General features: G+C 42.4%; 1 protein-coding gene across 1 annotated transcript in view; it reads left to right on the forward strand.

Moving 5' to 3' along the window:
- Positions 1–23,992, forward strand: part of COLEC12 (collectin subfamily member 12) — a 187,708-nt gene that overhangs the window by 4,154 nt on the left and 159,562 nt on the right. Inside the window, exon 2 of the mRNA XM_082640417.1 lies at positions 12,990–13,040. Within this exon, the coding sequence (XP_082496543.1) occupies positions 12,990–13,040 (51 nt within the window). The remainder of the gene's footprint in view (positions 1–12,989; positions 13,041–23,992) is intronic.

Here is a 23,992-nt window from a genome sequence, read left to right on the forward strand (position 1 = left end):
GGTCCACATGTCTCCGCGTGATGGGAAAAAGCGGTCAGGTGCTAGGAGAGGAGCCCAGAGTGGGCAGAGGACAGTCTTTCTACTTTTGGGGGCAAATCAGAGTGAAAAGAATCAGGCAGTTGGGGGCCAGGGGACAGTGTTCTAGGTCATCAAAGTGATCATCTGTGAAAAAAGTCTACCTGCACTGTGGGGTTGGCTCTACCAGGCTGGTCCTGCCTTTCCATCTTCTGCTCCTATGCCATTCCAAAGGCACAGGCTCTCTCAGCTTCTGGAATTCCTGACTGTGGCCTGGAGGCAGGGAACAGTGTTGTGAGTTGGAAGATAAAAGCCAGGACAAGTTGATCTGTACCGTGGTTAGTACTGCAAACAACTTCTTAGGCATGACTGATGGGCCATTTAATATCCCCACTTACTATTTTTCCCTTTAGTAATAGCTAACGTTTATTGAGCACCTGCCATGCCAGGCATTATTTTTTTCTTCATTTTACAGTTAAGAAATCTTAGACTCAGAGAGGCTGAGTTACTTGTCTAAGGGCACTAAGCTAGTCAGTGGGGAAATTAGTATGCAAATTCGGACAGTCTGACTCCAGAATCCACATGTAACACCTCTAATTTAGGCTTCCTCCTAGCCACACCCTAATGTTTCATTCAATCAACCCAGCTTTGTTAAGTACATACTGTGTGCCACAATCCATAGATACTGAGTGAGCAAGGTAGAAAAGGTCCTACTGTCGGGCTTAGACTTTAATAACCTGGCATCAAAGGTCTGAAGAAACTGCTGTGCTCTTCAGCCAGTCACTGGAGGAGTCTCTCTAGGCTGGAGCTCCTGCAGAGATAAGGCGGATTCCAGGGTTGCTGCCTTTTGTAGAATTTATCTGCAGCAGGTTTTCTTGTGATTGATTGAATGAGTGTGAATGGCTCCCTTAAGCCATGGACTCTGGAAACAGCCCCTGCATTGTTTTGCTGACAGGTTTGCTGTGAGACAACGAAACATTGTCAGAATTGCTTTTCAAGAACAGACTGTAACCACCAGTATGTGATCAGTAATAATAATAATTTAAAAGTAGTAGTAGTAGCAGTAAGTAAACATCTTAAACAAGGGATAGGGAGATACTGACATTCTTCATAGAAAGTATTTTATTGTTCACTGTTGATAACACAGTTTCTAACCACACCAACAATCCAAAGCTTGCAGGGGGTAACTTTTCAATCAAGCAGTGATTTGATTTCTTTTTAAGTGAATGATGTTTGAAGGGCCCAAACCAAAATAGTACCTTGAACAGGTCCTACTGATTGCTTAAGGGACCTTCGTAATTATATAGCAGTGAAAGGAGAAATTAGTAATCTAATTTAAAATTCCAAAGAGATCCTAGGAGCTTTCTTAACCCCTGAATTTATCACAAATAGTCAACCAATACTCTTAAAAAATATGAAGGAAATATATTTTTCAGCATGGGAGGAAATTTAAACATTTATTTATTTATTGGACTTGGATATATTAAATGACTCCTTTATACTTCCTGAGTCATTTGAGATTATAACCTTGTATCACGTGAAGTCATATGCACTTGCCTAAGAGGTTGGACATTTGACATTTCTGTGTGAAAAAAACTAACCTGTCATTGGTTTGTGGAAATAGATGCACTTCTTTGGGTGTAAGTCACTTCCTTGTGACATAGAAATGTTTGGAAACTAGCTGATGTATATATATATACATATATATATATAAAACATTTTATTATTCAAAGGCAAAATAATCCAAATTTATAGTTAATAATATATACTTTAAAATGTAGCCATTTCATAAAATGTAATTATAAGTAGTGTTCCCAGGAGTTGAACCTGACAATTTTAGTGTGGTGAAGAGTGTGGGCTCTGAAATCAGAGGGCCTGGTGACTACATGCAAACTACTTAACCTACTGGGGCCCCCAGTGTCCTCATCTGTCAAATGGGGGAGCTACTGGATGCCTTTTTTTTGGGTTTTGCTTTATTTTTGTTTTGTTGGTTTGTTTTGAGGATTAAGTAGGTTAGTATAGATCAGTTGTTTAGAATGGTGTCTAGCACCTAAGGAGAACTCAAGACATTTTAGGTGTTAGAATACTGTTTAGTTATAACCTGCTGCTTCCTCCAGGCAGAACGTAATTGCCAATTATGAACCATCTTAAGTTAATCAAGTGATACAGTTTCTACCACGAAGAAAAAAGCTTGGTTTTGAAACGAAAGTAATTTTCAAATTACAAATGTGTGGTACAAAGACCTGGGGGATGGGAGAAAACTCTGCTCTTTATGGGAAACAGTTTTACTATTGGTCCATCTCCAGCTGCCATCACCCGTGTTATTGTCATGTAGTCAGAAATCAGCCCTACTGAAAATGCATGGACCATATTTACAGTGAAGTTTGTAACTATAGTGAAAATGGTACCATTTTCTCATTTGTTATGATCATGCTAGGAAATCAGAAAATATATGTAAATACCTTTAATTTACCTAGGAGCACTAATTTTCCTGGAGCACTATTGTTCAGGTACCTACTGATGGTGACATAATGTTTTTAAAGATTTGTATCTCAAATCCAGTGTCCAGTTTTGTCCAGTAAGGATATGACATCAAAGAGTCAAAACATAAAACAAATTTATCTGTACATAAGTCTTAGGACAGATGTATGTGTATGTATGTGTATGTATGTATGTATGTATGACATCATGTCTATTTCATTGATAATGTTAATTTTCTATCAAGCTGTCATGTTTCTATTTTATTCATTATTTAAAGTTAGGCCACCAAGTCCTAACTAGCTTTCACTTATTCTTTATGTAGTATATTATTTAAATATATTCAAATATTCTTTATATTAAATATAGTTAAATATTCTTCATTTAGAATGTTATTGAAATATAGTCAGATATTTAGTATGTACATAGCCCCTGTTCTCAAGGAGCTTGCAGTCTGATGGACAGGGTAAGACTTATGCATAAACAATTGGCATTCAAGATAGAAGGTGAAAAGTGCCTTATTTGAGCTTCAGATAAATGCTGCGGTAGGACACAGGAGGAGATGGCTGAGGACAGGGGTATTTTCCTTTGGAGGGGAGATTCAAGCTGATTTGTTACCTCAAATTATATTTCATGTTTCAGGTTACATTGCTCTAATAGTAATTAGAGGCAAATGGTACATCAGGGCCACCCTGAAACCTTCAATAGGACATTTCAATGTGGGAGATGAGAGAGAATCAAATACAAAGTTTTCTAGAACTTTGTCTCCTAGGCTCAATTTTGGTCCATCATTCGTAATTAATTATAGTATGTTACTTTGGTATAATTGTTTGGATAACCTAAACATAAAGTTAAATGATTTCGGAACAAAACAGATATATCAGTTTTTGTTTGGTTTGGTTTGGTTTTTAAACAAAGACTACTTATTTTGTGTGTGTGTCTCCAGAGAAACGGACGGCATTGGTTTTTCTTGCCAAATGGCCCATGCAGTTGACACCTTTCCACGGTTCTTATAAAATTTGGGGCAGGGATTCAAGTCCTCATCCTGACTCTACTTGACCAAGGTGATTAGATGAGAAGGTCCCTCATAAGAGAAGGGGAGACATGTCACCTCCCCTGTAGTTACTGTGAATGATAGATGTGGGGGTCAACATTTTGAGTCTCATATTTATTTACTTTTTAAGTTGTTGAAGTGGGCCTGCTGGAGGAAATCTGGTTTAGCCTCCACTACCAATTTAGTGGTAAAAGTCACCCAAAAAATCCCTTCAATTTTGTTGAACGATAAAGGAAGGAAAAGGGTATCGTATCTCCTTATCAGAAAAGCAAGTTTTTGAAAAGCATCAGAATTACAAGTTGTGCCACAAATTGGAGTCACTTTATGTCTTTACAATTTTGACTTAACAAAAAAAACCCTATACCATTGAACCAAAAAAGGGATCCTATTGCTGTAAAACATAAAATTCGGAAAGCAGCTGAGTGATCAAAATAAATGTCTTGTACTATTTGGAATAAGCTACAAATATTTTTAGCAGCCTGTGGGACCACCCTGTTTTGTTCTGGCAGTGGTGACGCTACAGGAGCTGGGGCTGCATCAGGGTGGAGACAGTACCGAGTGGACAGCAGTGCTGAGCCCGGCTTGGAAGAGAAGTTTAAATTCAGCCTCGCCTCTGTCCACGGTCCTTCAGCCTGGCTCCTAAGAGCGCCAGAACTTGTTCTGATCAGTGTGACATTTGTCAGAACCTACTCTGTGCCAGCTAGTGATGGCTGCGAGTCCACACCTTCTGTGCTGTTGCTCTAGGGTGAACTCTGCTCGCTGGCTCTTTGGAGCAGGGGACCTTTTCTGGTGGTCAGCATCCATTGGACCCGAGCACTTTTCTTTTTGTCTACCTGACTTTTATCTCCCCTACACATTCCCTTGTTTTGTTTGCTTGACTTCAGTTCTTATTTTTATCAAAGTTAGAGATGCGCATAGTTTAAAGAGTCAAAGAATATCACATTTATTATGAAAAACAGCAATTTCCTGCTCAACCCACTTCATTTCATCATTTCCCAGTCCCCAGAGGCAACCTCCTGAGAACATTTTTTGCATTTTCTTTTGGCATTGACTTTTCTTTCAGTTCTCTACCTAGAACACACCATCCCCAAACCCTGTAGCTTCAAACAACAGATGTTTATTTGTTCATGACCCTGCAATTCGGGCTGAGCTTGGCGGGGATGGCTGGTTTCTGCTTCCCGAGGTGTTGGGCAGGCTGGTCAGCCTCGCTCCACGGCTGGAGCATCAGCGGGGTGGCTGGAAGGGCCGAGGGCTGGCCAGGCTCTCTCCTTTCCTTCAGAGTCTCTCATCCCCCAGGGTTCCTCTCTCCTCAGGTGGCCTCTGGTCCAGCAGGGTACCTGGACATTTCCCATGGCAGCCAGCTGCCGAGGGGGTGAAAACAGAAGCTGAAAGGCAAAGGTCTTGGAGAAGACCTAGGCCCTGAGGTCACCCACTGCTACTTCTGGCAAATACCATTGGCCACATCAAGTCACAAGGTCCTCCCAGATTCAAAAGAGTGGAAACGGACTTGCACTTGGAGGGATGGAAAAATTGTTGGTGGTTCTTAACGCGGATGAGCTACTACGGCCCCATGTCCTTAAGTGCCATGCTTTTGTTTTTATTATTATTTTGGTTTTAGGCATTATATATTGACTTCCCTTTATAGCAGATGAGGATTTAGTTATTTTACCCTTCACCTCCACCTGACAACCATCACGGACACCTCCTGTTGCCCCCATCATCCCAGTATAGTTATATCACAGTCTGGCCTAGATCAATATTCAGTGTTCATATTATTAAGATGATGTCAATGCTATTCACAGCTGACTTATATTTCTCTCTTGCATAACTGTGTTTCCTCTGGAATTGGTAATCCTCTTGTTATTTTGTTTGTTTAGCCTCCCATGTATATTTACATCGACACTCACCCCCAAAGTCTCTTCCACTGTCCTCCATCTCTGTGTAGTGTGTTCAAACATAGTAGGTATTACCGCATTTTCATCTTCTTGAAGAAATCTTTCCTGGACTCTTCCGACCTACTCAGGGTTAGGGTTAAGGTTAGGTTAGGGTGCACATATGCACGTGCACACACACACATATACGCACATACATCTTTCTGGGTTTTTTCCTTATTTCAGTGGAATGCTTTCACCAGTGACTTCTCAAGAAGAGTGTGCATGAGAGGTACATTTTTGAGGAATCTGTAGGTCTGAAGAGGTCTTTATATTACCTACTCAATTAGTTGAGAGATTTCTCTGTTGGAAATAATATAGCCTTAGAATTTTGAAGGCACTGGTTTCTTCTCTTTTAGCTCCAGTTTTGCTGGTGAGTGAGACATGTGAAGACATTCCTTTTTAAAAAAATTCTTGTAAGTAATCTTTTTTCTTTTTTTCTGTCCAGAAGCTTTTGAGTTTTCTCGTTGTCCACAGGGTTCTGAAACTTTATGATGATGTGCCTTGGAGTGGATCTTCTTCCTTTCTTTGTGCTGGGAAGTGTTGTGCCTTTTCATTCTGGAAACTCATGTCCTTCAATCCTAGAAATACTGTTACTTATTCCTCTGATGATTCCCTCTGTTCTTTTCTTCTGGAACAACTGTTATTTGAATATTGGACCCACTTAATTGGTTGTCTAATTTTTTTTCTCGTCTTTACTCTTTTCTATTTATTTGCCCTTTTTCTGCTTTCTGGAATATTTCAACTCTGTCTTCCAACTCTTCTATTAAGTTTTCATTTCTGTGATCATAGTTTTAATTTCCAAGAGTTCTTTCTTTTTCTCTGAGGGTCTCTTTTTTATTATAGCATCCTGTTCTTCTTTTATGGATACGTTATCTTCTCTTATCTCTGCAAGGATATTAATGGTAGGATTTTTTATTCTATTTTTATCATTCTGCATAATGTGTATTTCCTCCAAATTGCTTTACCTGGTTTCTTTATTTTCATCTTGTCTTTTCATGTTAGAGGCTGTGTCACGTGTCTGGTGTCTCCTCACATATAAGAGCAGAGTATTATAAACATTAATTAGAAGCTCCTTGTTTTGGTGGATTCTGTGACCTGTGACTATCGCTCTAGGCTGATCTGGCTGGGCTGTTCCATTGGGGACCTCCTGGAATGAGAATCATTAGTTTATTTTTCTCTTAACTGGCCAGATTCCCCAGGAAGAACCTTCAGTCATTAGCCTGGAGGATACAGTCTTGTTGGCTGAGTGGGAGAAGAGAACTGAGTGTCTGAACATTCAGTATGAAAATTTCCCCCTTTTCCCCTGATTCCATTACAGTTCCCCTCATCTCCTCTGGAGGAGGACACCATTTGTGTTCTTTTGTTTTCATTTCTCTGAGTAATAAATCTTCCATCTTATGCTGTGGTCAGGGAGGGACAGTCACCCAACTCTGTGAAGGGCCTGGGAGGTCAAACTGCTTTATTTTTCATATCCCACGCAGAGCACCCGTTTAAAGTGTGCAATTAAGAGGGTTTTAAATGTATATATATATATTCACAAGCTTTGCAACCATCATTACAATCAAGTTTAGAACATTTTCATCACCCTCCCCCACCCCAAAAACCCATGCCCATTAACAGTCACTCCCCATTTCCCCCCAAAACTCGCAGCCCTAAGCTTTAACCTGCTTTCTGACTATGAGCTGGCCTAATGTAGACATTTCATATGAATGAAATCATACAAGATGTGGTCTTTTGTGACCGGCTTCTTTCACTAGCATAATATTTTCAAGGTTCCTTCCTAGTGTAGCATGTATCAGTACTTCATTCCTTTTTATTGCTGAATAATATTATATTCACATTTTGTTTATCCCTTCATCGATTCGTGGACATTTGGATTGTTCTACTTTTTTACTATTATGAATAATGCTGCTATAAGCATTCATGTACAAGTTTTTGCGTGGACATATGTTTTCATTTCTCTTGGGTATATACCTAGGAGTAGAATTGTTGGCTTATATGATATTTCTATGTTTAACCTTTTGAGGAACTGCCAGACTGTTTTCCAAAGTGGCTGTACCATTTTGCATTCCCACCAACAGCATATGAGGGTTCTGATTTCTCCATCTTCTTGCCAACACTAATTGTCTATCTTTTTGATTATAGCAGTTGCTTCTTTTATTTTAAAATTTATTTATTTTATTTATTGATTTTTGGCTGTGTTGGGTCTTTGTTGCTGTGTGCGAGTTGCGGTGAGCGGGGGCTACTCTTTGTTGTGGTGTGCGGGCTTCTCATTGCAGTGGCTTCTCTTGTTGCGGAGCACGGCTGTAGGCGTGCGGGCTTCCGTAGTTGTGGCTCATGGGCTCTAGAGTGCAGGCTTAGTAGTTGTGGCACATGGGCTTAGTTGCTCCGTGGCATGTGGGATCTTCCTGGACCAGGGCTCGAACCTGTGTCCCCTGCATTGGCAGGTGGATTCTTAACCACTGTGCCACCAGGGAAGCCCTATAGCAGTTGCTTCTTAAACATATGTTCAACAAGTCCTCCTATTTTAGCCTCACCTTTATTCTCCTTTCAGAGTGGCCTGTGTCCCAAATTCCTTAGCCTTTTCAGGATTCTGGGGTATAAATCATCGCTTTTCAGCCTTCTCTTCTGCTAGCACAGAGTTCAGTTTCCTGGGTCTGTGGGGTCAGCAACCACCATGGTGTGAAACTTGAGGGTCTGCCAGACCTGGGTCTTAGTGTTGGTCTGGCTGCTCACAAGTCGTGGGACCTTGGATCAAATTACATGACTTCTCTGAGCCTCAGGTTTCTCACCTATAAAACAGAGAAACAACAAATGGGAAGTAACTGACATTCAGTAGATCTGAGTAAGTATTGGTTCTCTTCTCTTCCTCAAACATGGTGGATATGCAAAAAGAGAAAGAATTCCTTCAGGAATTCATCCACTAGTGGGAGAGAGAGACACATGTATAACTCTATAATCTACTTACTTTTTAACAACAGTTTCTGAGTTTCTATAGCATGGCATAAATGTGCTAGTTGCTGAGGGTACAATGTGATAAGTTTCCTGTTTTCCAAAGGCTTTCCATCTGGTGAAGTCAAAACCAGAACTGGGTAAGCTGGGATGAAGTGAGAGAGTGGCATGGACATATGTACACTACTAAATGTAAAATAGATAGCTAGTGGGAAGCAGCCGCATAGCACAGGGAGATCAGCTCGGTGCTTTGTGACCACCTAGAGGGGTGAGATAGGGAGGGTGGGAGGGACATGCAAGAGGGAGGGGATATGGGGATATATATATATATATATATACATACAGCTGATTCTCTCTGTTATACAGCAGAAACTAACACACCATTGTAAAGCAATTATACTCCAATAAAGATGTTAAAAAAAAACAAAAACAGAACTAGAATATAAGGCAGACGGAAGTAATTGCTGTCACACTGATACAAAGGGAGTGCAGGGGAAGGAGAGGTGAATTCTACCCATAGGGATATTGCACAACTTGGTCCACAGATTGATTGGAACATATTAATATGTATGACTCTCAACTCTCCAAGCCAACTAAACTAAACTTCACTTGAACTCGTGGTACTCTGAAATAGCTAAGCTCAAAGAATAAATCAGCAGCAGAATTCTGTTTTGCGTTCTCCATCACGAAACCTCTGGCCAGCGTGGCCCTGTGCCAGTTACCAAGGAAAGTAAAAAAATAAATAAAAATCACATTTTGAAATAGGCAAGCAAAAGACAGTATAGCCCATAGGTATTACAACAAAAATGCTATAGTACAGCTGTGGCAGCCAAGAAAGTACGTGCCTGTAGACATAAATCTCCAGTTAAACACGTTTTGTTATTTAGGATGTTGAGGTTACTTCTTCCCTGCAGACTAACTGATGTCCGAAGCAGGGATCAAGTTCTGGCCACTGCAGAACTTAGAGGTCTTAAATCTTAACAAAATCCTTGCTCGTGTTGGAGTGTAGCAGTTATGTGACGTAGATTGTGTCCGAGACAGATTTTGAAAACTGGCAGGTTGCAAAGGTGACTGGATATCCTTGAGGGATAATATCCTTATTTGAGCCCATCATCTCTGCAGGCCCCTGGTACTATAAAGAAAATCCAGGATGCATTTAGCCTGGGTCCACTCAGTGTGACGAAAAGGTTTTGAGAACAAAGTATAACCTTGCACATAATATCAGGCTGTTTGTCTTCCTGAAACCCATCTGCCAGCCATGTGGGCCCTGTTGGAGTCTTTCACCCTCTCAAACTTTCAGGCACTGGGAACCGCTGACCTCTCCTCCAATCTCCTGTGACTCTTGTAGTCTGATGTGGCTGTCCAGACAGCCACAAGCCCCATCAGCTCCTGCCCCTTTCTCTTTCTCAGTTCCTGAAATGTCTCACTGCATCACCAGCCTGAATCAGCTGTTTGCTAATCTACACAGCTGGGGAATCTGGCTGGGGACACCTCCACTAATGGAATGTCTACTAGGCGTTACCTGCCCAACTCGATGTAGCTTTTAAGGATGTGAAAAGTCAACTCTTGAAAACATTGAGTGAAACAGAGTTGAACAATCTTTTTCTCTTTCAGCACCTCCCTGAGTCTCTAATGGTTCCAAAATTGCTATGAATTTCCAAGAAAGGGATATGGTAGGCAGTAACTCTCTTTTTCCCTCCAAAGAATAAACACTAAGAAAGATTAAGACGCTTCTCCGTGATACCTTCCCTGATAATCCCAGTAAGACGTTCTCTGAGGTACTTTGTACCCTTCATGTCTCATATGATTTAGTATCTAATTATAGACTTGGATGAGACAGAGATTTGTGTTCTTTTAGGAGCTGCTATAAGAATTTCTCATCCTCTTGGGATGAGGGTTAAGAAGCAGGACATCCTCTTTGAGTCCTGTATTAGGGGTCGCCTGTAAAGCCTTTGTTTCTTCGAACCCCTAATGGGTTTGGGTAGGTTAATTTGGAGGCAGTGCTGAATTGCTTTAATAACAAAAATATGAGACATTTGAAGTTCCCAGGGAAATTTCAGGAAGGAGAGAGGAGTCAGTCAGACTAAATGCTGCATGGGAAAAAGACCAGAGAGGAAAAAGAAAACAAACAAACAAACTAATGGTAGGTCTGCTGAAAAGAAGCTTTAGGGAGAATACTAATTTTTTAAGCTGTTTGCTACCGGGAGCACAGTGTAAGCTGTTTTTTTGTCTCCACTGTGAGTTCTCCAGTGATGATGGTTCCTTGGCCCACAGCGTGTGCATGTGAGCAGATTCTTTTGCGGATGTGTCTCTGCAGTGGAGGGGCTGGAGCTGGCAGGGGAAGCTGACGTCTGGGTGGCATCGTTACCTATGTTCATGTCCCCTCAACTCCACTGGTCTATAAGTACCTGTTTATTGACTGAGTGAATAAATGAATGCATGGATTTCTAAGCAGAAGAAGCAGATAAGGGTTTCTCTTTAACTGAGACTAGACCGGACTTCGCAGGCATTAATGGGAGAATTACTTAGGAAAGCCAGCACAGACTAGGGGATTAATATGTATTTGTCGAACTAACTAATCACCGAGTCAGAGAGAAAAAGGTGCTGTTCTTTTGCTTGTAAGCACGTTCTTCCATCTAGAAAGAACTAAAGCTTTAATCCTTGCCAGAAGAAGATGAGCTGAATCATGAAAACCTGGATTTCTCTTCGCTGTTCTCTGAATAAGGAAACATGGTAAAATACAAAGATTTCCGACTTCTCCATTGTCTTAGGAGTAGTTCTCTCACACATGTCCTCATAACACTTCATAACAAGCTAGTGTGCTGAGGTTCAACACACTGTGTGGTAGATATCACACATCTTGGCTTTTTCCACATTTCAAGGTTCGGTTATAGCCAGGCCCTGTGTCCCATCTGTGGGCTGAAAAAGATGATCACAGAGGCTCTATTTCCTCCCTACGTGTCTCTTTTCTTTGAAAGCCTGTCAGCTTCTTGAGGGAAGGGACCATGGCTCACTCATTTGTGCACCCCACTGCCTGGCAATCGCTGGTCCATAGTGAGTGCTGAGTCAGCGCTTTTGAACTGAACTGCATGTGGGGGGAAAGCTGGGTGCTGGTGCAGTGATGGTGACCAACCCAAGAATAACTGGTTGGACAATAGCCAAGACACGGAAGCAACCTACATGCCCACCGACAGATGAATGGATAAAGAAGAGGTGGTACATGTATACAATGGAATATTACTCAGCCATAAAAAAGAGTGAAAGAATGCCATTTGCAGCAACATGGATGGACCTAGAGATTATCATACTAAGTGAAGTCAGTCAGAGAGAGAAAGACAAACAGCATATGATATCACTTAGACGTGGAATCTCAAATGTGACACAAATGAGCTTATTTATGAAACAGAAACAGGCTCACAGACATAGGAAACAGACTTATGGTTACCAAATGGGAAAGGGGGTGGGGAAGGGATAAATTAGGAGTTTGGGAGTAGCAGATACAAACTACTATATATAAAATAGATAAACAACAAGTTCCTACTGTATAACACAGGGAACTATAGTCAATATCCTATAATAAACCATAATAGAAAAGAAAAAAAAAAAAGAAGAATTGGTTAGGTCTCCCTGGAAAGACCTGGTCTTAACACTTTGACTTGTCATCAAAAGTACCCTTTAATTGCACACCCACACCTGGCAGATGTGTGAAATGACAAGTTCGTTATCAGCGTCATAGGAATTGCATCGTGTCCATGTGAGGAGGGGGATTTGGGCTTTTGGTAGAAAGCGTGGCTGCCATACATTGCCCTTGTTTCCAGTTCCCTACCTTTAGGAATTCCCAAGCAAGTCTGTCTTTTGAAATGAATTTACTGGGAAATCATCCGTCAGTCCCAGTTATCCAGTGGAAGGAGAGTGGGGAAGGATTTGGCCGTCCTTGCAGGAGGCATGCTGAGCTCCTGAGATGCCACAGTTGGTGGAAGAGGTGACCCCAGAGCCTGGCATCTGCAAAGGAGGGCTTTAGGCTCAGTTACGTGAAGATAACTTGACCCTTTGGACAGCTGATTATTCAGTCATTCATTCACCCAAGTTTATTAAGCCTCTGCTCTTTGACAGGCACCATTCTAGCTACATGGGATTCATTCATGAAATCAGACAGAAAAGAATTTCTGCTCACAGCATGCACGATAACACACACACACATAAATGAGGATGATACCAGAGAGTAATATTAAAATAGGATGGTTTGACGCAGAGTGGCTGGGTGGTGGTCCGGAAAGGCATCTCGAAGATACCATACCTCAGCTGAGACCTGAATTAGAAGGAGTCGCCTGAGGAACAGGAGGAGGAGCACTCCAGGCAGAGGGAACAGCCAGCGCAGGGACACTGTGGTCTTTCTCAGAAAGCGTGGTATGTTCCAGGAGCAGAAGGACAGCCACTGTGCGGAGCATGGTGGGCGAGGGGAGGGTCGAGCAGGTGGAGACGGCTGAAGTTGAGTCCAGCACTGACCCTGCACTTCCGGCCTCACTGTGGTTAATGCTCTGTCTTTTCTCCCGCAGACGACTTCGCAGAGGAGGAGGAGGTGCATTCCTTCGGTTACAAGCGGTTTGGTGAGTTCTAGCAAAGCTCTGTTCCTTCTCTGTGCTTGATCTGGGATATGGTAACATGACCATGGCTGGACTTCTGACACACATGAACACGTGTGGCTCTGAGGCCCAATTTTGTTTGGAAATTGAGTTTCTGTATAACAGGTGGATGATTTCTCAGAGAATCTGAGGCTAGTGGGACAGGAGTTACGCCCAGGCATGGGGAAGTGATGGGATGCTTAGGGGGGTTGGCTGAATACAAACCTGATGGCTTAACAGGCAAAACATGGTGGGAAAGGTAAATCTGTGACAAGATAGGCATTTCTCTATTTTGAGATTTAGAAAACATCTTTTCCCTTTTTCCTCAGGCCCCATGTTCATAGCTTAGTGTCAGTGGAGAAATGAGAGGAAGACTTTTTTCAGAACCCAGCTAGACACAGGTGCTCCAAGGTAGTCTGAACAGTGACCCCTAAAGATATCCTCATCCTAATCCCTGGAACCTGAATGTTACCTTATATGGCATAAAGTGCTTTGCAGATGTGATCAAGTTAAGAGCTTGAGCAGGGGAAGTTATTCTGGGTTATCCGGGTGGGCTCTAAATGGAAGCACAATTGTCCTTATAAGAGGGAGGGAGAGGAAGATTTGACTGCTGAGAAAAGAGGGCAATGGGATGATGGGAACAGATATTGGAGTGATATGCTGTGCAGGTGGAGGAAGGGGCCACAAGCCAAGGGATACAGGTGGGCACTGGAAGCTGAAAAAGACAAGGAAACATTTTCTGTTCAGAGAACCCTGGTGGGAATGTGGCCCCACCAACATCTTGATTTCAGCCGACTAAAGCTGATCTCAGACTTCTGGCCTCTCAAACCGTAAGAGAAGAAATCTGTGTTCTCTTAAGCCACCCCGTTTGTGGTGACCTGTCCCAGCAGCCACAGGGAGCTAATCCACGCTTCTCTGCCTACTCACGGATGCTCTTCTGTCTTTGACCACACTTCCCGGGATCTGCAATTGGGCCTCAAACTGCCAGTGAAAACATTACAAAGTTCCAAGGACAGTTCAAGGGAACTGAGGTTTTTCTGTCCAGCCCGTTTCTGTGCCTTGGTCAGAGGAAATGAGGAATAGAGGAAAGAGGAGAAAAGAATGAGAGTGTGTGTGTGTCTGAGAGAGAGAGAGAGAGAGAGAGAGAATATGAAAGGGAATAAATCTACTTCCTGTTGCTTAAAAAAAATCCTGGCTGGACCTTGGTTAAATTTAACATCCCCCAGCTGCTCTGGCTCCCTCATTGCTTTAGCATTTTTCTTCTGGATACACACTTCTGCATTTCTTCCTGGGAAAAAAGTAGGGCTTTAAAGTGAGAATGCAGTGGCACAAAGCCCACGGCCCCTCCATTCACGTGCTGGCAGAGAGGCTTCTGCCCACCATGCTCTCCCCTCTCCCATGCTACTGTTCTTTATCTGCACAATGACATGTTTCTGCATTGGTACCATGTGTTATTCTGCTTTCCCATCGTGGGTTCACTGAAGGTTGTCATAGGAGTGAAGAGGAAACCAGACATTATAAAGGAAAGAAAAAACAAAACAAAAATTAAAAGGCAGAAATAAAGAGGAAAATCAAACTTGTAAAGATAAGGCAGAATAAATGTTGACGTGCCTGTGTATTTTGGAGATCAGCAGATTTCAAATCTCTACACGGAAATCGGTAGAAATATGAAGAACCAAGAGAAAAGAGTGACCTTGAGAGAAATTTTATTTAAAATTTCATGATTCTGTAACTAGCTAGATGGGCAGGCTTTGGTGGAAAACACAAAAACATAGTAAGTTGCTGAAAGGATTTAATTTATGGTAGTTAAGTTGTGTGTGGAAACCGTAAACTGATGACTCAGAGGGGAGACATGATAGCAACGTACAAATATTGGGAGAACCAGGGAGACGTGGAGAGAGTGATACCAAGTGGCACAAGTAGAAGAAGAGAGGAATGAAATTAAAAGAGAAACTTTGGAATGAGCTGTGAGAGAGACATCCCGAGGCTGAGAATTCTTGGATTCAGCTTTTAGGCACAGTGATGGATATCCAGCATAGGGGTGGAGTAGAATTTTGGAAATGGAAGAGGCTTTGCGATGATTTATATCAGGCTTTACTTTAAAAAAATTAATTTATTAATTAATTAATTTTTGGCTGCGTCAGGTCTTCATTGCTGCGCGCAGGCTTTCTGTAGCTGCAGTGAGTGGGGGCTACTCTTCGTTGCGGTGCACGGGCTTCTCATTGCAGTGGCTTCTCTTGTTGCAGAGCACGGGCTCTAGGTGAGTGGACTCAGTAGTTGTGGCACGTGGGCTCAGTAGTTGTGGCTTGAGGGCTCAGTAGTTGTGGCTTGAGGGCTCTAGAGCGCAGGCTCAATAGTTGTGGCACATGGCTTAATTGTTCCGCGGCATGTGGGATCTTTCCGGACCAGGGCTCGAACCCATGTCCCCTGCATTGACAGGCGGATTCTTAACCGCTGCACCACCAGGCAAGTCCCTCAGCCTTTACTTTTACAGATAAGGAAGGTGAGGCCCAGATAGATCAAGTCCTTGCTCAAGCAGGTTAGCCGGAGCTGGGTTGGATGCTGGGTCTTCTAACTCTCAGGCTAGCGTAATTTTGAGGAAGGGTCCAACAGTGACATTGAGGTGACCTCTCAATTCCTGTGTCCTAGAAGTGTCCCTGCAGTTCTGGAATCTTAAAGTGGGCTGGACACCAGTCTGGCTCCACCAGGGAGACCTCATCACTTTCACAGGGCCTAGGACTCTGCACCTGGTTTTATAGAAGGTAAATGGGTTTCTAGTTCCTAAGGTGTGGCCAAGGCTGGTCATTGAAAGCAGCAGGACCCAAGACCCATTCCTTCAGGTATGATTCAACTTTAACCATTAAAGGAAGACAAAGTTGGTGAAAGGTGGTGAGTGGGAGGCATCCGGAGACCAGGCAGTCCTGTCGGCCCCGCCCCTACTTACTCCTGTGACTTGAGACCAGTCACTTCCACACTGTGGGCCTCAGTGCTGCATCTGCCCTGTGGGCAGAGTGACACCTGCCATGGTAGTAAGTCTACCTCACAAGCCTTTGGTGAGACTGAGAAGGATAGCAAATGGACCAATGCTTAGAAGTTGCAGCACTGAAAACAAGGGTGGTGTTGCCACTTTCCTGAGATTTGAGGCTGTTATCACTCTTCAGACATTTTGGTCCAGCCACTGCCAAATATCAAAATGTGACAGGTCTGAAGTCTCATTCCTGAAGAGAGATATAAAGATGAACATGGTACTATCACTGGCTTTTATTTTTGCAAAATAGACTGGATAACATATCGGGGTTAGTTATTGTCTAATTTTAGGTATGTCTTGTTTGTGCAAATACAGTGGTCACAGCTTGAATTTAGGCTGCAGATGAACCAGAGATTAATTATTTGCAGGGCAAAGGGGCCACTATTTTAGCAAATTGGTAGCTTGTTTCCAAAGTTATTGATATTAGTTATTCAGAAACATATGCTACATAAAGTCAAGCCTTGTTTATGTAATAATACTGTCCTTTTTCAAATTCAGTATAATATTTAATAAAGAGCAAAATGGTTGATCATCTCCAGTCATCTAGTATGTGATGGTATTATTTTAAGATGGTCATCCCTTGTCTAGTCAAGAATTCATTGTTGCATTTTGGTCTCAACCAAGGCTTCTATTTTTCTTCCATCTTTCTATATGTCCTGCTTGTTAGCCCCTTTCCCAAGGTTCTGGGCAGGTGTCTGGAGAAGAGATGGAGTTAAATCTGGCGGGTTTGCACTTATCTGCTCCTCTGATGAAAGTTTTGATGAGGGGAAACTTTGAAAGGTTAAGGAAGTGAGCATTTTCAAATTTTCATCAGGCTCTGCAGGTCAGCGTTTCTTGGCCTCAGTGTGCAGAGCTAATTAATTTGGGATGTAACTATAGTTACAGTTTGGCAGAGTTCATTCTCTGGAACATGGGGTACCAGTATATAAAGTTTTATTTTCTACGGATAGAATATGATCTATACTACAATGATATCTTTCTACTTATTTCCCAGTTACTGTTTTCTTCAAAAATATCACACATGGCTCTAGTATCCTTAACTATTATAGTTAGCAGAAAGGGAAAGAGAATTCATTCATATTCTACGGGACAAATATGAATTCATAAAATTTGGAATTTGCGATAAGTTGCTCCAAAAATGTCTTCTGAAATCTTCTGATTAGTCATGTGATTAACATGAGTGCATTCAAGTTAAAAAAATTTTTTTTCCATTAAAATGATAGAGTAGGAGGAAGGAAGAATGTCATTTCAGCCCCAAGGGATAAGTGCATCACAGTTCCAGAGAAGGGGAGAAGTGTGGGAAGAGGGGTGACTTCCAGATCCTGCTTTTTAACCCACGTACAAACGATTGCAACAAATCCAGCTCACATTTGCTTATCATTTTTATCTTCCCAAAGGACGTCCTAATGTAGTTTTCATTCACCACTACTCCATGAGGCCAACAGGCCAGGCTCCATCTTTCCTATTTGATGGCTGCTTGTCATCTTTTCGGGAGGCAGTGGGGTGCAGTGGTTGGGTGTGTGGGTGCTGGAACCAGGTGGGTGGCTTTGGATCCAAGTTCCAGCACTCACCAACTATGTGACCTTGGGCACGTGATTATCCAAAGCTGTGAAGTCCGTTTCCTCACTTGTAACGTTTGCATCATCACAGGCCAACTCCATAGGGCTGTTGTGGAATTAAACATGCTGCTGGGTTGGCACAGTGCCTGGCACACTGTGAGAATCCCATAAACGCTGACCAATATCCTATTATCAGATTCCTTCTTGAACCTTTTGATCCTGATTCTTGAACATGGAACTAGGGTTTCGTAAGCCCCTGGAACCTTCTGATGTCCTGCAGCCTTGTGGATTCTGGCTGCATCACACCCCCTGCTTTCCTGCTACAAGCTGGGAGAGGCGAGAAGGCTTGGGGACATGGCTCTCTGCCCCAGCACCCTGGTGGGCAGTGTGGGAGCCTAATGGCGAGTACCACTCTGGGTGTCCCTTACCCTCCCTCTGGAGCCTGCTTTGCCCCTTTTCTGTGCTGGGGGGACAAGACTGACTTTGTTTCATTGGTTGCATTGGGTTCTCTTGTGTTATCTTTGGAATAGGACCTGGTGTAATAATAGGATGTCAGAAGTTGGACTGATGCAGGAATCAGAGGCATGTGGTTCCTTCCGTCTGTGAACATCGTGGGTAGATTTAAGGGTTGACAGTGAGCAACTGGGGGCAGCTGGAAACATTTGTTGTTTGTGTTTGACGAACAAAGCTTTGACAAAAGTGCTTCCTTGGGGCTCAGCAATAAGGGAATGTTAATAGCTATGAGAGAATAAGATCTCAAAAATTGCAAACTGTGAAATAGTAGCAAAAAGTACAAGGAACCGTATTCTATGGGGTAGAACTCAAATCTTTTGTAAAAAACGAAGTGGAAAAATTCTAAGAGAACTACTGAAAAATTACATAAGGGTAACAGTCCAAAAAGGGGCACCAGATGCCTTTTCCTAAGTGTATTCACTGGAGTCAGTTCTTGACTTTTTTTTTAAGAAAAATGAGTTTTGTTTACCTGCAACTTCACAGGCCTCCCTCTATTTATAGTTTCACACAGGCTTTCTTCCCTTGGACAACAATTTTGGCTTAGCAAGAATATTTTTAACAGTTTAACCTGCACAGTGCAGGGCATGTGGGAGCAGCCCGAGAGATCTGTGTGGAATAGAACACAGCCCTGCCCCAGAACGCCCCCGACCCTGCTCCTTTTTTTCACACCCCCCCCCCGCCAACCCGCCTTCCAAAGAGATAACATATGAAACTTCCAATCAGGGGCGCTAGTTAAATCATGGAGCTGTGTCTTCCCAAGAGGGCTTGAGGAAGTGAATGTCTAGAAAGTGCAGAGGACCACTTGGGCTTCTGAAAAATAGCAACACAGGTATGCTTAGCCAGAAAGAAAGGTTCCTTCTGAGGCACGTGGTGAGTTTCTGCTTTCAGTGTAGAGAGGGTTGCAAGAGTTGACCAAGAGGATGATGAACTCTCTCTGGGAAGCTGCCCAACATAAACACTTGGCCGCCCCCTCTTCTGGATGTTTGGGCTTGGGGACCAGGCTGCCTGTCTCTGCTTTCCCCGGACTCTTCCCAGAAGCCTGGCTTCATCTTGGATTTGGAGAAGGTGCCGCTTTGTAGTCATCTACCTCCAGCCATAAAGGAGGGCTCCATGCATTCGTCTCCGCACGGCCCTTCCAGACCGGCACCGGCAGAGTTCACCCCTTTCCCTGATAAGAATGCAAGGAATTTCCATCATTTCCTGTGGGGAATGACTAAAGAAGCCCAGCGTGAGGCTGTCCTTTCAACAGCACCTTTTCTAAACATCTCTAAATGGAAAGGGTACCAGGCCAGGCAAAGGACTGACCCTGGGCAGAGAGATAAGTGAGGATGAGAGGCTGAATTGGTGCCGCTGTGGGGTTTCTCTTCAAAGCTATTTGCTTCCTTAGTGGCAGAGTCTTCTTTATGTGGCTTTGCAAATCCTAATGGAGTAGATATTTCTGGTTTTATGAGAACTGGGGGTCAAACGGCATGTGGAGAAGTAGATGCCAAAGAGATTCAGAACAGCTCACGTGGCCCCTCTCCCCATATTTCCACTCAAGCAGTGGGGCTCCTGAGACCTGAGAAAAAGGGTTTGCTGGCTGTTACTTCTTGTAAATAACCTGAGATTTCCTACTTTCTATCATTAGAGATAATATTCACAGTCTCCCCTGCCAACAGTGTTCACCTGGGTTTCCCTTCTTTTCCATCAAGAGCTTCTCAATGGGCAGCTCACATCCTCCCTGCCTCGTCTTTCTGCTCATCAGTAAAAATTTGTTCAACACCACATGGCCACGTGATTATGTTTTTTTTTCTATTTTCATGTGAAAGAAAGCATTAAGCATCTTTTCTTCAATATCCTTTCTTGAATATGTGCCAGGTAAAGCTTATGGTTACCAGGGGGTAAGGCAGGGGGAGGGATAAATTGGGAGATCGGGATTGACATATGCACACTACTATATATAAAGCAGATAACTAATAAGAACCTACTGTATAGCACAGGGAACTCTACTCAATACTCTGTAATGACCTACATGAGAATAGAATCTAAAAAAAAGAGTCGATATATGTATATGTATAACTGGTTCACTTTGCTGTACAGCAGAAACTAACATAACATTGTAAATCGACTATACCCCAATAAAAATTAATTTTAAAAATTAAAGTAAAATACAGAGACTGTCTGAGGGAAAAAAAAAACAAAAGGAAAAAGAAATCTTGCTGCCCTCACTCCTGCATTCTCTGCTCTGCATAAGGGCCATACTTTGTTCAGGGAATATCAAAAGAGTCTGTTTTCTTGCATGGCTTTTTTTTTTTTTTTTTAAATTGAAAGTCTTGGTGGCCACCAGCAAAGAATATATTGTAAGGAAGGTCGTGAGTACGGGGGGGAGCTAAGAGCACGTTGCAGGTAACGTAGCAGGAGGTGACGTAGCAGCCTCCTGGCTGAGAGAATGTACCCCAGAGTCAGCTGCCTCTGCTCAGCTTCCAGCTTTGCTACTTGCTGGTGAGATAGCCTCAGACCAGTTAACCTCCCAGGGCCTCTGTGTACTTGTCTAAAAGACGGGGGACCAAACGTAAGGTAGATAGCTAGTGGGAAGCAGCCGCATAGCACAGGGAGATCAGCTGGGTGCTTTGTGACCGCCTGGAGGGGTGGGATAGGGAGGGTGGGAGGGAGACGCAAAAGGGAGGGGATATGGGAACATATGTACATGTATAACTGATTAAATTTGTTATAAAGAAAAAAAAATAAAGATCCCATGTGCAAAAAAAAAAAAAAAAAAGACGGGGGTAATTATAGTATCTGCCTGTAGGACTCTCGTGAGAACTCAAGAAGTTAGTGCTTAGAGCAGCACCTTGCACACAAAAAGACACACAAATGGTGCATCATGAGAAGTCACATAAATGGTTACAAGGTGGCTGTGGCAGTTCCAGGTGGGTGACAGACAGTCTTGGGTTCCTATGTCCTTTTGGAAGCAGGGAAGCTTTCCCAAAAGGCCTTCAGAGACTTTTCCTCTCGTGTCATTGGCCAACATTGAGTCAGTCTTTTCCTAAATCAGTAACGGACAAAGGGAATGGGCTGGCTTTGGGTGGCTTGGGCTCATCGTTTGGGGCAAAATGTATGGTGAGGAATTAAGCACTCTGACCGCTGTTATTATGTATAAGTTAATATCCATAATATAGACTATTATAAATACATAATATGTATAACATGTAATATTGTTACATTTATAATTTAATGTTAAATTAGATGATAAATGATTATTAAATAACAATGTAATTTAATTGTAATCCGACCAATATAATTTGTTCCACATATAAAATTATCATGTTTTATATAACATGTTGAAAAATTCAGTTCATTCACAAAATAGCTGCAAGTTTCTTTTTATGATTTGGAACTTTGTTATAAGTGGAGCTGCCGTGTGCTGAACTCTCAAGCACCAAGAGTTCTTAGTTTTTGACAGTTTATAAAAAGAGAAACCTTCAAAAGACAAGAGATCAGTATGATAGAGAAGGGAATGAATAAATGAATGAACAAAAGTTGTTTTGCTTTCTTGGAACTTAGTTTCCTCAGTAGTGTTCAGCGGATTTGGAAGAAACAATTTTTTTTAGAACAGGAACTTGAAAAAAAAAAAAAAAAGGAGACAGTCCCAAATCTCAGTGAATACAACTCCTGCCACAGGAAACATTGTGAAATTGGTCTTCTGTTCTGAGTCATAACTATAAACACTTTCTGCTTCTTCTGATATTTCATTTTTATCCTTTTTATACGTTTTTGAAAACTGACATTTGGCCCTGATTGAAACAGTCTTCTCTTTTATACGCTAGGGTGTTTTTTTTTTTCTTCACTGGTGTAAATATTTCCATATACAGATCAATTTCTTTCACATGCTGAAAGATGAGGATGAAGGATTTTAGGCTTGTTGGGAAACAGGAGAATGGAACTAGAAGTCTGCAAACGTTCTGGCAAAAAATCTAGACTACATTCTTATCCAAATGCCCGAAGATACCCTCTATTCTCTAATATTTGACATAACCATTCTAACATGTCCATCTTGTTCTGTGAAGGAGGAAATTGTATAGACAAAAATCATTGCTGACGTTTTCAATTTTGAATCTTCAGTCTAAGCTCAAGTATTCAAAGCAGTATGAGTGAGAGAGAACCATATCTTTCCCTGTGGGTTTTACTTTGTACTTGTAAGAGGACGTCCTCGTGATATCTCACATTTAATATTTGACCGGGGTCATTTGATAAGGAATATCAAAATGTATTGATTGTTCTGCCTCACGGTTTACATAGAAGTCTATTGTTGAATCACGTTTGGAAACCACTGAGGGGAAATAGGAATGCTCCTCATTCTGAGAAGAATTCACTGACTGCCGTGAACTGGGGTACAAAGATGAATAAACAAGGTCTCTGCTCTTGACTCTTTTATTCCTTATCAGCATTTATAATGCATTAAAAAAAATTTCTCAGAAAACAACAGGTATAAAAGTCCTTATGAAAACAAAATTTTTCTCCTAAAAATGTTTATACTAGGAATAGCCCAGATGATAAGCCTCATCAAAGGCTCCCCACAAAGAGTCAAAAGGTAGACATAGAACAGAGGGCTGCCACTTTGTGATGGAAGTGATATAAAATAGGGTGTCAGAGAATTACGTATAAATTTTGCAGGTGGGCATAGAAAAAGAGAGTAAAACAGCTGGAGAACAGGGGGGAAATCCATTGGCCCAGGGATAAGGTGAGTGAAACGTTGATGGGAATCTGGGGAAGAGATTCAAGCAAGGAACACTGGCCTTAAACAGTGCCCTTTTTCTGGGAAATGTACGCATTTTGTGAGATTTGCTGAGAAACTGAAGCAAGCAAAACTCCTGGGAAAATGTCATTCTCAGTCAATGCAGAATGAAAGTGATGTGACATTTATTAACCACCCATAATGTGTTGGGTATCATGCACAATAAAGAAGGAAGACATGGCCTTTTGCCTTTGGGAATTTCAAGTGTAATGGAAAGCAGAGTTTTCCAACAGGGATGTATTTGCATAAAAGAAAAATATCAACCAACCCTACGAATTGCTTCCTCTCCCACCCGCAGAATTTCCAAAGGCACAATAGAGGGCACCACATGCCAGACAGAGTGCAAGCCGCCTCTTCTTTCTGCTGTTCTAAGTTTAGTATTGGCAAGACTTCAGTGGTTTCCGGATGAGGTTGGGGGTTCTCCTTTGCAGCCGCCTCTCCCATCTGTGCACAGGAAGAGGGCGTATGTGGAGTCCCTGTCCTTTGCCCCCCAGAAAAGGTTCAGGACGAGATGTGAGAACTTGTTTGATATAAGCCGGTGAGAGAAGGTTGGAAGGTAATTTCCGTCTCCAGATGGTGTACATGCTGTGGACCCAGCTGTTACCAAACTGTTGCCACATAAACCTGCTCTGCTTATTAACAGCAGCTTTGTGCGTTGAAAACACAATTCAGTAAGTGTGTAGTAAGATAATTTGGTTTAGAATCCTTCACTATTCAACTTTTTGGCCGCACTGCGCGGCATGTGGGGTCTTAGTTCCCCAACCAGGGATTGAACCTACGACCCCTCAGGGAAAGCGCCGAGTCCTAACCACTGGACTGCCAGGGAATTCCCATATTTGGCCCACTTTTGATGGACCAAAACGTACCTCCTGTAAACAATGAATAAGGATCACAGAGGACCTGAGTGACCTCAAGCACATACATTTCCACTAAGCCTTTGTTTGCTTGTTATGGTCATATTTGTTTTTTTGTTTGTTTTTGTTTTTGTTTTGTTTTGTTTGTTGTTTTTGCGTCACACGGCCCTCTCACTGTTGTGGCCTCTCCCATTGCAGAGCACAGGCTC

The sequence above is a fragment of the Mesoplodon mirus genome, assembly GCF_964341445.2.
Source record: "Mesoplodon mirus genome assembly, chromosome: 13".
NCBI lineage: Eukaryota > Metazoa > Chordata > Mammalia > Artiodactyla > Ziphiidae > Mesoplodon > Mesoplodon mirus.